The following is a 13,345-nucleotide window of genomic DNA, read 5'->3' as shown; positions in this document are numbered from 1 at the left end:
AGCGATAATGTGATACTTTGTTCAACAACTTTAGTCTTTGTAAGTGGTGTGATATGTGGAGAGTATATGTAGAATGGAAATTCAGGCATAGAGTGAGGTACTGGTATGCTGTATGGAGTAATAGAGAATGCAAGCGTTGTCACCACGGTTTCCACTTGGACCCATTTGGACCAAGAATGGTCCTTCCCAACCCTGTTTGGACCGCTGGTCTCTTTTTGTCAGTTTTGGTTCTGTTTAGCAAAGGGCCACAATTTTGGTATTTTTCTTTCTTCTTCTCTGCGGTAAAAGTGCAGAACGCGACACCAAAATTTGCTTGGTTGAGCTTCGTGTTAATTGCTAGCACGTTTCAATTTTACATGGAACACTAACATGTTCGCGTGGAGCAACGAATAATTGAAGCGTGCTAGTTTTCCACACAAACAAAAAACTAGGCTAGTTTTCCGCGTCAATAATTAACTGTGCTAGTTTTCTACGTGAAAAACAGAAAAGTGTTAGTCTTCCATGGGACTGACGATATAATCTTCCATTTACTTAAATGGATTTCTTCCCACTACTATGTGTCGCATAGAATTAAGTTTGAAATTTCAAGTCTCTAGCTCATCGAGAAATTATTTAAAAGCTGGTTTGAAAATTTTCAAATTCTTATCAAATTATTTCGATCCGTGCGCCACCTAACGGACGTTTTTCCCCTTTGTTCCATTGTCACGGTGTTCTAACCTATGTGTAAAGTTTCACGTTTGTATCTCAAGAGAAGTTACTTAAAAATCGATTGCAAGATTTGTATGAAAAGTGGACAAATATTCAACCGACCTAATATAAAGAAAGTAATAATAAAAAAAAAACAAAAACAGGAATAGAAATAAAAAAAAAAAACAAATTGCATGAAGTTAAATTCATTGAGATCGATTTTCAGTCAACGAGTTATCCGTTTGTTATCGAAAGGTTATGGATTATAGTCCGCAAAACTATCGATATGGTATCAATATGCTACACTTTGTTATCAGATTGTTACCAATTTCTTATTGAAGTATTGTCGTAAAATTATCGATGTGTTATTTAAAGGATATCAGTGTTTCCGGAAACGTATAGATTTGGTATCGGAGTTTTACAAATTTGTTTTAATACCGGGAAAACGGAATATATGGTCCAGCGCCGGAGGATTGGCGCCAGAATGTAGAAATGACAGAACCTCCAATTCAGGCTGCCAGATTACTGCGACGTATTCCAGGCGGAAATTATAGCCGTGAAGAAACCAACAGAAATTATGCAGGAAGCGTGCTTAGGCTGCAGTCGCAAGTGAAGGAAGAGCGATCTGCAGAAAAAACGGTGTTGATCACGTTCTGTGTTCATCTTCTGCGCTTGCCAGGTCAAGGCTCCAGCTATTAGGGGCGGCACGGTTGCCAGATCTCGAGGCAGCAATTAAACTAGGTCCAAGAAAACTTCTGAAATTTCCCAGGGGGACGGAGTTATTCTAAAACATAAGTCTCGGCACCAAATTGGAGTTCTTTCGTTTGGAGGTCTTTATTGACCGGCCAGATTACCCCATCCTTAACAGATTGGTTATCGGCTTGATGTAAAAAAGTTATCGAATTTACTATAAAAAATGAATCGATTTGTTATAGAGAAGCTATCGATTTTTGATCGGAGTTTTACCAATTTGTTATTGGCATCCTATCGATTTGTTAACGACGTGTCTTCGGTTTTTTATGAAGCAAATAGCTATAAAACTTCAATATAAAATCAATGACACATGTGTAACCCTTCGATAACTAGGTGACAAAAAACCGAAAAATCGACGATAAAAATTAGCTATCAATAAAAAATAACCCGATAATAAAACAGTAACTTGTTGGTATCGTTTGTTACCGATAAGAGTCTATTCTCAAAAGGCCGACACTATTTTTTTTTGGTAAAGTTGCCTTTGTTGGGGTTTTACTTCAACCCTGGCCGAGCTCTAGTTACCTTAAAAACATTAGTTTTCTTCATGAGTTCTTGGTACTCACACCTTTTTTTAAGTTTTTAAGTATAAAGTACTGCCAATTTTTTAAAATGGCGTATGTATGTAATATATGGTTCTCAAACAAAACATTGTTAGAATAGCGTTCTCTATGATAAATTTATCAAAAGATTGATTGGCAACGGCGTGTGTCATTGGTGACTACTTAAAGTTGAACGGTTGAAAATGTCATTGCTCTATATTATGTAGCTTATTGATTGAAAAGGGCATGAACACATACACATACATGTGAGTTGAATAACCAAAATATATCTATAAGATAATGTGAAATGAATAAAAATTTAATTTCAAACAGAACCTGTAGTAAACATCATGTACATATGTACATGCGTAAGCATGAAACAAACTTCATTAATATTTAACTGCTAAATATTGGCTAACATTTTATTTAATATTTGGCAACGGCCCAATATTCTTACCTACATACATACCTTACACCATAATCATTTTATTATAGACCAAATATTATACGGCTGTTGTATCCCTTAATTGTTAAATGCTAAAATTCATAAGTATTAGGTCAGGTTGAACTGGCCGGTCAATAAATACATAAGTATTACTCTTATTAAAAAATTTCACATTAATTTATATTTTGGGACAATGCAAAAAAAAAAATAACATCACTTACATATATGTCATTCAGATTTAAGGTTGAATTATATAATGGCCTATACCTTTTTTTCTCTTTAATCTACAAACAGAATTTTTTTTGAAAAGACGACAATTTGTGTACCGATGCACAAGTGTTAATTTTATGGGCAGACATATCTGAGATGTAATACAAATTAAACAAAATAGATAAATGATAAAAATAACTCAATCTATGAAAAAAATGTTTTTGTGTCCCTTTTGAAGGTTTGTTTGAAATTTTGTATACTCGACTAGCCCTGCAACTTACTGTATGTCCCGTAATAAATATATTAATTTTTATACTCAGTTGAGCAGAGCTCACAGAGTATATTAACTTTGATTTGATAACGGTTGGTTGTACAGGTATAAAGGAATCGAGATAGATATAGACTTCCATATATCAAAATCATCAGGATCGAAAAAAAATTTGATTGAGCCATGTCCGTCCGTCCGTGCGTCCGTCCGTCTGTCCGTTAACACGATGACTTGAGTAAATTTTGAGGTATCTTGATAAAGTTTGGTGTGTAGGTTCCTGAGCACTCATCTGAGATCGCTATTTAAAATGAACGATATCGGACTATAACCACGCCCACTTTTTCGATATCGAAAATTTCGAAAAACCGAAAAAGTGCGATAATTCATTACCAAAGATGGATAAAGCTATGAAACTTGGTAGGTGAGTTGAAATTAAGACGCAGAATAGAAAATTAGTAAAATTTCGGACAATGGGCGTGGCACCGCCCACTTTTAAAAGAAGGTAATTTAAAATTTTTGCAAGCTGTAATTTGGCAGTCGTTGAAGATATCATGATGAAATTTGGCAGGAATGTTACTCCTATTACTATATGTATGCTTAATAAAAATTAGCAAAATCAGAGAACAACCAAGCCCACTTTAAAAAAAAAAAAAAATTTGTAAGTAAAATTTTAACAAAAAATTTAATATCTTTACAGTATATAAGTAAATTATGTCAACATTCAACTCCAGTAATGATATGGTGCAACAAAATACAAAAATAAAAGAAAATTTCAAAATGGGCGTGGCTCCGCCCTTTTTCATTTAATTTGTCTAGGATACTTTTAATGCCATAGGTCGAACAAAAATTTACCAATCCTTGTGAAATTTGGTAGGGGCTTAGATTCAAGGACGATAACTTATTTCTGTGAAAAAGGGCGAAATCGGTTTAAGCCACGCCCAGTTTTTATACACAGTCGACCGTCTGTCCTTCCGCTCGGCCGTTAACACGATAACTTGAGCAAAAATCGATATATCTTTACGAAACTCAGTTCACGTACTTATCTGAACTCACTTTGTATTGGTATAAAAAATGGCCGAAATCCGATAATACCACGCCCACTTTTTCGATATCGAAATTTACGAAAAATGAAAAAAATGCCATATTCTATACCAAATACGAAAAAAGGGATGAAACATGGTTATTGGATTGGTTAATTGACGCAAAATATAACTTTAGAAAAAAACTTTGTAAAATGGGTGTGACACCTACCATATTAAGTAGAAGAAAATGAAAAAGTCCTGCAGGACGAAATAAAAAACCCTTGAAATCTTGGCAGGAATACTGTTCGTGGTATTACATATATAAATAAATTAGCGGTATCCAACAGATGATGTTCTGGGTCACTCTGGTCCACATTTTGGTCGATATCTGGAAAACACCTTCACATATATAACTACGACCACTCCCTTTTAAAACCCTCATTAATACCTTTAATTTGGTACCCATATCGTAAAAACACATTCTAGAGTCACTCCTGGTCCACCTTTATGGCGACATCTCGAAAAGGCGTCCCTCTTTAGAACTAAGCCCCACGCCCTTTTAAAATACTCATTAACAGCTTTCGTTTGATACCCATATCGTACAAACATATTCAAGAGTCACCCCTGGTCCACCTTTATGGCGATATCTCGAAAAGGCGACCACCTATAGAACTAAGGCCCATTCTCTTTTAAAAAGACTCATTAACACCTTTCATTTGATACCCATATCGTATAAACAAAGCCTAGAGTCATCCCGGGTCTACCTTTATGGCGATATCTCGAAAAGCCGTCCACCTATCGAACTAAGGCCCACTCCTTTTAAAATACTCATTAACAGCTTTCGTTTGATACCCATATCGTAAAAACAATGGTCCACCTTAATGGCGATATCTCGAAACGGCGTTCACCTATGGAACTAAGGATCACTCCCTTTTAAAATACTCATTAACACCTTTCATTTGATACCCGTATCGTACAAACAAATTCTAGAGTCACCCCTGGTCCACCTTTATGGCGATATCTCGAAACGGCGTCCACCTATAGAACTAAGGCCCATTCTCTTTTAAAATACTCATTAAAACCTTTCATTTGATACCCATATCGTACAAACAAATTCTAGAGTCAGCCCTGGTCCACCTTTATGGCGATATCCCTAAATGGCGTCCACCTATAGAACTATGGCCCACTCCCTCATACCTTTTCATTTGATACATATGCCATACAAACACATTCCAGGGTTACCCTCGGTTCATTTTCCTACATGGTTATTTTCCCTTATGTTGTCAACATAGCTCTCAACTGAGTATGTAATGTTCGGTTACACCCGAACTTAACCGTCCTTGCTTGTTTTGTTATACAGTGTTATCGAGAGCGAATATATCTTTGAGTTATCGGTTTGTTATTGCGGAGTCACTGGTTTCTTATTTGTTTCCTATCAGCTTGCTTTCAAAGGGTTACAGATGTGTTATGATTTGATAATAAATCGATAACATGCCGAAAACAAACTGGTAACACTCCGATATATTACCGAAAACTTTTCGATAACATTTTGATAACAAATCGATAACACGCCAATAACAAATTTGTCAAACTCTGATAGTAAATCGATAACTTTTTGGAAACATATTGATAAATTTTCGATGACAAATCGACAGGTTTTCGCTAACAAATCCGATATTTTTTATTACAGATGGTAATTTTTTCGCTAACAAATCGTAAATTTTGGGGTGATGGGATAGCCTAGATGATTCAATGTGGTCATATTTAATCTTACCCGAGATGGTCGGGCTAGTAGCTTAATGGTGATTGTAACCGGAACGTACCGGATCTATATCCAGCAAAGGACCAAAACCCTCGGGAAGTGTCTTTATTGCTACAACGACAACATCGTTCCAGAGATAAAACTTACGCAATTTGAATCCTTATAAATTCGTTTAAGAACCATCCTACAATATTTTCATGCAGTCTAAATCATTTCGCTAAATTCTAAGAAAATATATGTCACTTCAAATGTGGTACGCTTCTGAACGACGGAACTGCAACTAATTGGTTTGGATAATTGTCTCCAAATGACAAATGTCTGATACAGTTCCTATAGCTTTTATACCCAAAAAGTGTGCCAGGATGGGACGTTTGATTCTGTGTTGATTTGGCTTTTTCTATCTGTTCCATGAAGCCAAAAATCAGACAGGTGAAGTCAATATTAAAAAATGGAGTCGCACTTGACAACACTCCCCCTCATAAATTAAAGTGTTTCTTCTTGACTTATCTGCAGCATTGGTTTTTTCGGTATCATAAACAAATATTACTTTAATATCTTTCTGAAATATAAAGTAACCTGCAGGAAAATAACGCTTGGTCCGTATTTCCCTTTATGGGAGGGCTAATTTCCTTTTCTTGATAGTAAATGGAAAAGTTTTAGTTTACAGAACTGTATGGCTAGATCTTCTGAGTGAGGTATGCAAGGGGTTGATAGGCTGAGTTAAAAGTTTCTGCAACCTAATTGTCGACCTCACCTACGCGAGGCGAATGCTGTTACAAATATATATGTATCATTCACATATTTAGCAGGCGGGGCTCTGGCGACCCCATGTTCCCCATGGAACTAGGGGGTGGGTGTGGGTGTGGGATGGCCTAGAAAATCAATGTGGTCATATTAAATCGTTCCCGAGATGGTCGGGCTAGTACCGCAATGATGCTTGTTCCCGGAACGTACCGGATATATACCCGGCAAAGGACTATCATCCCCAAAACCTTTGGGGAGTTTCGTTATCGCTACAAAACCAAAAACAACAACATCTTCTGACTATCATATAACTAAGGTATATGGAAACATACTGCTGACATCAATGAGATGATTGAAATTTGGAAATTTGCCCTTTTTCCGCACATTACATTACTAAGGAATTAAAAAAAGTATTTAAATAGTACCAACAATTTTCCCTCCCTACTACTTTAAAATTTATGACAGGACTATGACTTCACTTCTTTGCTTTTATTGTGTGCCCTGTACAAAAAAAGTATTCGGCTAATTTTAAGGTTGTCAGCCATGGCGTATGATGAACATTTTCTTTGGATGTTATACACTAAATTGAACCATCAAGTAGTTAAACAGAATCAGAAACTCTTGCTCCTTTTTACTACTTTGGTACGCCCCTTCATTATCGCAATATCTTTTTTTTTGATATTAGAGAAAAATAAAACAACGTAGATGTGATAGTTGGTACATAACATATAACACATTACATTAGAGTGTTGCATCTTAAGCAATATTTATTTTTTTCCTTTACCTTAAATTCTTATTCTTTAATGAAAAAACTAAGGGCCTCCTTCAATATTACGAAAGGAACGTTCGTGTCCCCTCAGAGACAAATGTTTATATATATTTGCAATATGCTGAACGATGGCAAAATAACATTTGCTTACGCCTTTATGTCTGACATAAAGTAGGAAACGTAAAGGCGGAAGGGAAATGATAAAGAATACCATTGCTAAACGAAATTATTTGGAGGAGAATCGTTCGACCGAGCTATCGCAATATGGAATGAAGCCCTAAATTATGATGTTTTAAAAAAGATAAGAGTGCATTTCAGTCTTTGCTCAAATTTCAGAAGGCAAAAATCAGAAAGTAATCAGACAGCAAAAATCATTAAATTTTGCGCAACATTTAATGTTGTTTTGCTGTCTGATTACTTTCTGAAATTTGTCTTCTGCATTTTGACTTCTGAAATTTGACTTCTGATTGTTGATTTCTGAATTTTTGTTTCTGAATTTTGACCTCAACAACTATGGTGGCGTCTCTAGCTTGGAGTACGATGTTTCTTTCATTAATGGTAGTCAGTATTTTGAATCAAATTGGGGACAGCAAGATACATTCGAACTTTTTGATGTACTTGAGAAGGCCGGTAACATCTCCGTATGCTTGTGCAGTCAAATTTAGCTTAAGTAATGCGTTTAGTGCTTGCCTTAATCCTGGAACATGGTTTGCAAATGGTCTGAATGCCTCAATTCTAGCCGACAACATTTAATGTTTTTTGCGCAACATTTAATGTTTTTTTGATGTCTGATTACTTTCTGAATTTTGAATTCTGAAATTTGTCTTCTGAATTTTGAATTCTGAATTTGACTTCTGAATATTGATTTCTGGAGTTTTGTTTCGGAGTTGTGACTTCTGAATTTTGGCTTTCTGAAAAAAGAGTACTGACTAATGTTTTCTGAAAATATGTGTTTCTGAATTTTTGTTTTGTGAATTAATGGGGGGAACCAATATATCGGCACTCTGATGTTTGTGAGTGCACCAAGCATGTTGTAGCATTATAGGAGTATTACATACATATATGATAAATAGTAAATATTCTGTGTTAATTTTATTTTCAGCTCTTAGTCCAAAAATCATTTAGTTGATTTGGCAAAATTTTTTTTGATGTAATCCATCAATTATTGTATTAGTGCATTTTTTATAGGGGCCCATAAATTGTTTAGTCCCGGGCCCGGATGTCTCTCTCCGGCCCTAGAGGTATGTATATTGACATCAACTTTTATTTAAACACAAATGATATGATTTGTATTATGCTACCTTAATAAAAAATACATAAGTCGTGAGAATTTCGTCACAGATGTACTTCTATATAAGTGCTTTGTTTCCAAATTAAATATAATAGAAAGTATATACATATATGCACTCCAACAAACACTTTGTTTCCTGTATTTTAGTAATCACAAGCAAAAACATCCAAAGTAAGCCTCAATTCTAAGCTTATTTCCTGCAGCTATCACAAGAAGGGCACCTCTACATGTGCAAGCCAGAATTAAATTTGCAGAAGAGCACCTGTATTGACCAGTCGAAAAATGGCGCATCATTTTATGGTTCGACGAAACCAAACTCGTTTTATCTGGTTCGAGAGGACGCCGAAAGTATGTACGAAGGCCAGAAAAGCTTCTTTTGATTTCAGATATGTTTCCTGTACGATAAAATATGGAGGAGGCAAAATCAATATATGGGGATGCCTCTGTTACTATGGCACTGGTCCGATATATTGGATAAAAGAGAATATGATTGCCAAATTGAACGTAAAATAACGAGTCGTCTTTCCTACCACACGCAGTTTGGAAGGCGCCGCTGAAATGGGTTTATCAACAAGACAACGACATTTAGCATACCAGCAAGTTGTCAAAAAATTGGTTTTTTTCAAATAAAGTTTAGTTCCTGGATTAGCCGACGCAGTCCCCTAGCCTTAACTCCATCTCTAGGTAGAGCTCAAGGAAGCAGTAGGGAAAGCGAATCCTTCAAATACGAAACAGCTGTGGAGTGTTGTGAAGAAGGCGTTGAAAGCCGTACCTCCACAGAAATGCAAGCGTTTGGTGAATTCTATGCCGAGGAGATACGCAGTTGTATTATCCAACAATGGCCAATCGACAAAGTATTAAACATTTGAGACATTTGTTTTAATATTCTAATGAATTTATATTCTCAATACTGTTATTAATAATGACATCTTAAACTCTTAATTAAACATATTTTTATTAATCTAAAGAAAACTTTAATTTTGTTTACAAACCTAACCATATTACTTGCAATCTTTTAAATTAGTACATTAAACTTGTTTTCGTTGTTTGAAATCCTGTTTACTTGCCACTGCTATTATATCGAACACAGTTGTCTTGTTGAAATTTCGTAGGCCAAGCGGCCAGTGGCCCGTGATTGTGGCAGTGAACATAAAGGTTTCCTTCCTTGACCTATTTAGTAGGACCTGTTCTCTTATTCTCGTAGTTCGGCCAGGTTTGCTTGGTTATCTTGCAAGCGTTCGAGGAGCAGTAGTTGAAGACTGCTAACTCCTTGAATCTGCTATGTTTGTTTCCTTTGATTGATGTAAATGGCCGACCACCTCCACAGCTTGCAACAGTGCTCCTGCCCTTGCAAGTTCGTATGCATCTCGTTAACCTCAATGTTTCGGTGATAGGGGCTATGTTTGTGAAGTAAGCTGCGGGTTGAAGCTGCTGGCGGTATTGGACGAAGTGATAAGGGAGTTAAGCGTCATGAGCGCTGCTTGGCTATTTGAGTAAATGCACTCGCCCACCGAGTCCTCCGGCAGGAGCATACAGGCCTTCTCTATACCTAGAGGTTCCGCTTGGAAGATACTAGCAAAATTGGGTAAACAGACTGACAGCGACACTCTCACATGTTCGCAGAAGATACCCGCTCACACACTGCAGTTCATTTATGAACCGTCGGCTTAGAGTGAAATGGCGTCCTTACTTCGCACTCTGTCGCCCCTCCAGTTTGGAGAGAGCATTGTTTCTATGACAATAACTGGAATTGGACCAGATCGGTTGGAAACCGCACCCACTTTAACCAGCCTTTCGTCTGACTTTCCGTATATCCGTTATCACGATCGTTTGAACAAAAATTTAGATAATTTGGTACACGAGCTTATCTGAACTTAAAACATTTTGGGATTAAAAATGGTCGCATTAAATGCTAATAAAGGGAAATTTGGCCTATGAATTAACTTTATGACGTAAAATATGAATTAAGAAAAATTTTGGCAAATAACACCGCCCACATTTAGTAAAAGAAAATTTAAAAGTCGTTAATATCATTTTGCACTTATTTCTTAGTCAATCTCACAACAACCCTTTAATTGCCATACGTCAAACAAAAATCGTCCTAGCCTTTTATGGAAGACGATATTTGCAAATGTCTAAGCAGTTTAGTTCAGCTTTCACATCATTTAATGTTTGCGACATTTTTTGTTTAAATATATCCTTAATAATAAGAGTTTTTAATTTATAAAATGCATTATTACCTAGATAGTATTGTAATAAATATATATTTTTGAGTAATAATAATTTTCTTATAGTTGCACATTGAACTAATTCAGATGAGTAATTAACCCCTAAATTAAATTATTTGCGGCTTTACCTTTCTTCAACAGTTAAACCTTCTAATTCTGGAACATAACACCAATGTTGCTCGGGCACCAAAGTCATGAAAATTTGTGAAAAATAAACAAAAGCAACAAAGGTTGCGAACGGTATCATGAGGAGGAAGAGCATTTTTTGATATTTCCCAAATTCGCCAATCAATGGTAGAACGTCATCGAAATCCATTGAAGGTGAAATTTGTGGAACTGTTTCCTTGGCGCAGATATTCTCTACTAATTGCAGACCGTTCGCATTACCACTTTTACGTCGAAATATTGTCTCTGCACCGTGTTCATCATTGGCAAATCCAACGTTTGTAAATGCCGCACCTGGAGCAGCAGGTTGTCCATATTTATTCTTCATGCTGTTTTGACGGTCTAAAGCGTGTTGATGCATTTTCACTTTTAATAAACGCGGAACTTTATTTAATTAATTACTAATATACAAATGTGTGTTGTATGTATAAATATGAAACCGTAACAGAGCCCGGCTCACTTCATTAAATTCTTTATTTCAAAGCGGGTACTTTTTATTTATAAATGTACACAAGCCTATATAACCATAGTTGTATTTATACGTATATATGTAAGTACGGTTTTATATACATAAATATTAAGTACAATTAAATATAGACAGTAATTAACTGCGCAAGCGCGTCGTTCTTTCAAGAATGCCACTACTTCAATTCGAACGCGAAACAAACAAACAACTGAAGTGGTTACTTAGCGACTTCGCGGTTTTATAATTCATAAAAATTTTTGTTGAGAGGTGGTTAACCAAGCACGTTTGGAGAGTAAACTAAAAACAGACATTGCATGTGTATCTGCGTCATGTGGCTACAAATAAATGTTTGTCGTTTCGTTACTACTCTGTGCATTGCACATACAAATACATACATATAGCTTATCATTATTAAGTTTCAAATCACAATAAGATATGAATTTGTACTATTTTTCAAATAAAGATTCTGTTACAAATAAACCAGAGATTCAACGAGAAGCAATATATGAGCCGTTTATTTTGAAAGTGGCATAAGTCATTTCATGTCGTTTAGGTTCAGTGATAATTTGTTTGTATCTCTCCTCGCCTCCAGTTTGTTAGAGTCCAATATCCAAAAGATGCAATTCTTATTATTATTTTATAATTGTAGAACCATCTATATATGCATTCGTTCAAAAATAACAATGCATTTAAGACCATGAGTTGGAAATGACTTATGCCACTTTCAAAATAAACGGCTTATATGAGCCATTTTTTTTTTTAATTTTCTTAGCACTCATTTTGGTATGTAGGTAGGTAAGTTGAACTGGCCGGTCCACGAGGACCTCACATAGACTGATTGAGTCCGTAGTGTTACCAGAAGTTTGTTTTAACGACCAAACTGAAAAACCCTATCAAAAACCAGGACCTATGTTATAAAATAACTCCGTCCTCTTAGCAAATACTAGAAGCTTCCTAGGACTTAAGCCACTTGCTGCTTCTAGATCTGACAGCTGTATCACTCCTAATAGCTGGAGTCTTAGCCTGGCAAGTGCAGAGCACGAGCACAGAACGTGCTTGATCGTTTCCTCCTCCAACCCGCACTTCCTACATCTGCTATCACTGACCAAGCCTAGTTTAAAGGCATGTGACGCCAGAAGGCAGTATCCAGTCAGAATACCCGTCATGAGTCTACAGTCCTCTCTTTTTAATGATAGGAGCAACTGTGTTAGTCTACGATTGTAAGACCTACACATAATTTTCGACACTTTACAGCCACGCGCTTGAACCCACGCCTTTCCCGCTTCGTCGATCATGTGCACCTCTCGCCTTCGCTTAATCTCGCCCAATCTAATTGGGACATCTACGGAGCAAGCTTCAAGGGATGCGCCCTTTTTAGCTAGTTCATCCGCTTTTTCATTCCCATCTATTCCCATATGCCCTGGGACCCAATATAGATGTATGCTTCTCCCTGTCCCGATTCTCTCCAGAGACTGCTTACACTCTAACACGCATTTAGATGCTGTGCTATGCGAGATTATTGCCTTAATTGCTGCTTGACTGTCAATATAAAAGTTAACACGGTTGCAGCTTAAGCTATTCTCTTCCAGGGTTTCTACTGCTTTGGTTACGGCTAATATTTCCGCTTGGAAAACGCTACAGTAATCCGGCAGCCTGTAGGATCTACTTATTTCCGGATCAGCGCAGTATACCGCAGACCCTACTCCTTCCACTACTTTGGAACCATCGGTGTACACATGTATCGCCTCGTCCGCCATTTGCGCACCCTTGCGCCAACCGTCCACCTCTATTGTGGCCTTAAGATCTCCCTCGAAGCGCAGATAGGGAATCATGTAGTCTGTTCGTCTTGTGATTGATGACGCTATACTACTATGGCCATATGGTCGGCGCTCAAGCTACCCCCGAAGCACCGAGCCTGGTTGCGGTCGTTAACGCTTTGTTCTTTGCTACCAGGTCTACAGGTGGGATGTGCAAAATGGCATACAGTGCAGCCGTC

General features: G+C 36.9%; 2 protein-coding genes across 2 annotated transcripts in view; one reads left to right on the top strand and one right to left on the bottom strand.

Annotated features, from left to right (window-relative positions):
• Positions 1-11,576, bottom strand: part of LOC137254088 (organic cation transporter protein) — a 72,329-nt gene extending 60,753 nt beyond the window's left edge. The window contains exon 1 of the mRNA XM_067791792.1: positions 10,847-11,576. Within this exon, the coding sequence (XP_067647893.1) occupies positions 10,847-11,244 (398 nt within the window). The 5' untranslated portion in view covers positions 11,245-11,576. The remainder of the gene's footprint in view (positions 1-10,846) is intronic.
• LOC137254089 (ribosome biogenesis regulatory protein homolog) overlaps positions 1-11,834 on the top strand; it is a 93,109-nt gene extending 81,275 nt beyond the window's left edge. The window contains exon 5 of the mRNA XM_067791796.1: positions 10,860-11,834. The gene's annotated coding sequence lies outside the window, so the exon portion shown is untranslated. The remainder of the gene's footprint in view (positions 1-10,859) is intronic.
• Positions 11,835-13,345: the final 1,511 nt, after the last annotated feature.

This window comes from Eurosta solidaginis, chromosome 5, assembly GCF_040869045.1.
Source record: "Eurosta solidaginis isolate ZX-2024a chromosome 5, ASM4086904v1, whole genome shotgun sequence".
Lineage (NCBI taxonomy): Eukaryota > Metazoa > Arthropoda > Insecta > Diptera > Tephritidae > Eurosta > Eurosta solidaginis.
The sequence above is the reverse complement of the archived record's forward strand: the minus strand, read 5'-3'. Positions and strand labels throughout refer to the sequence as shown.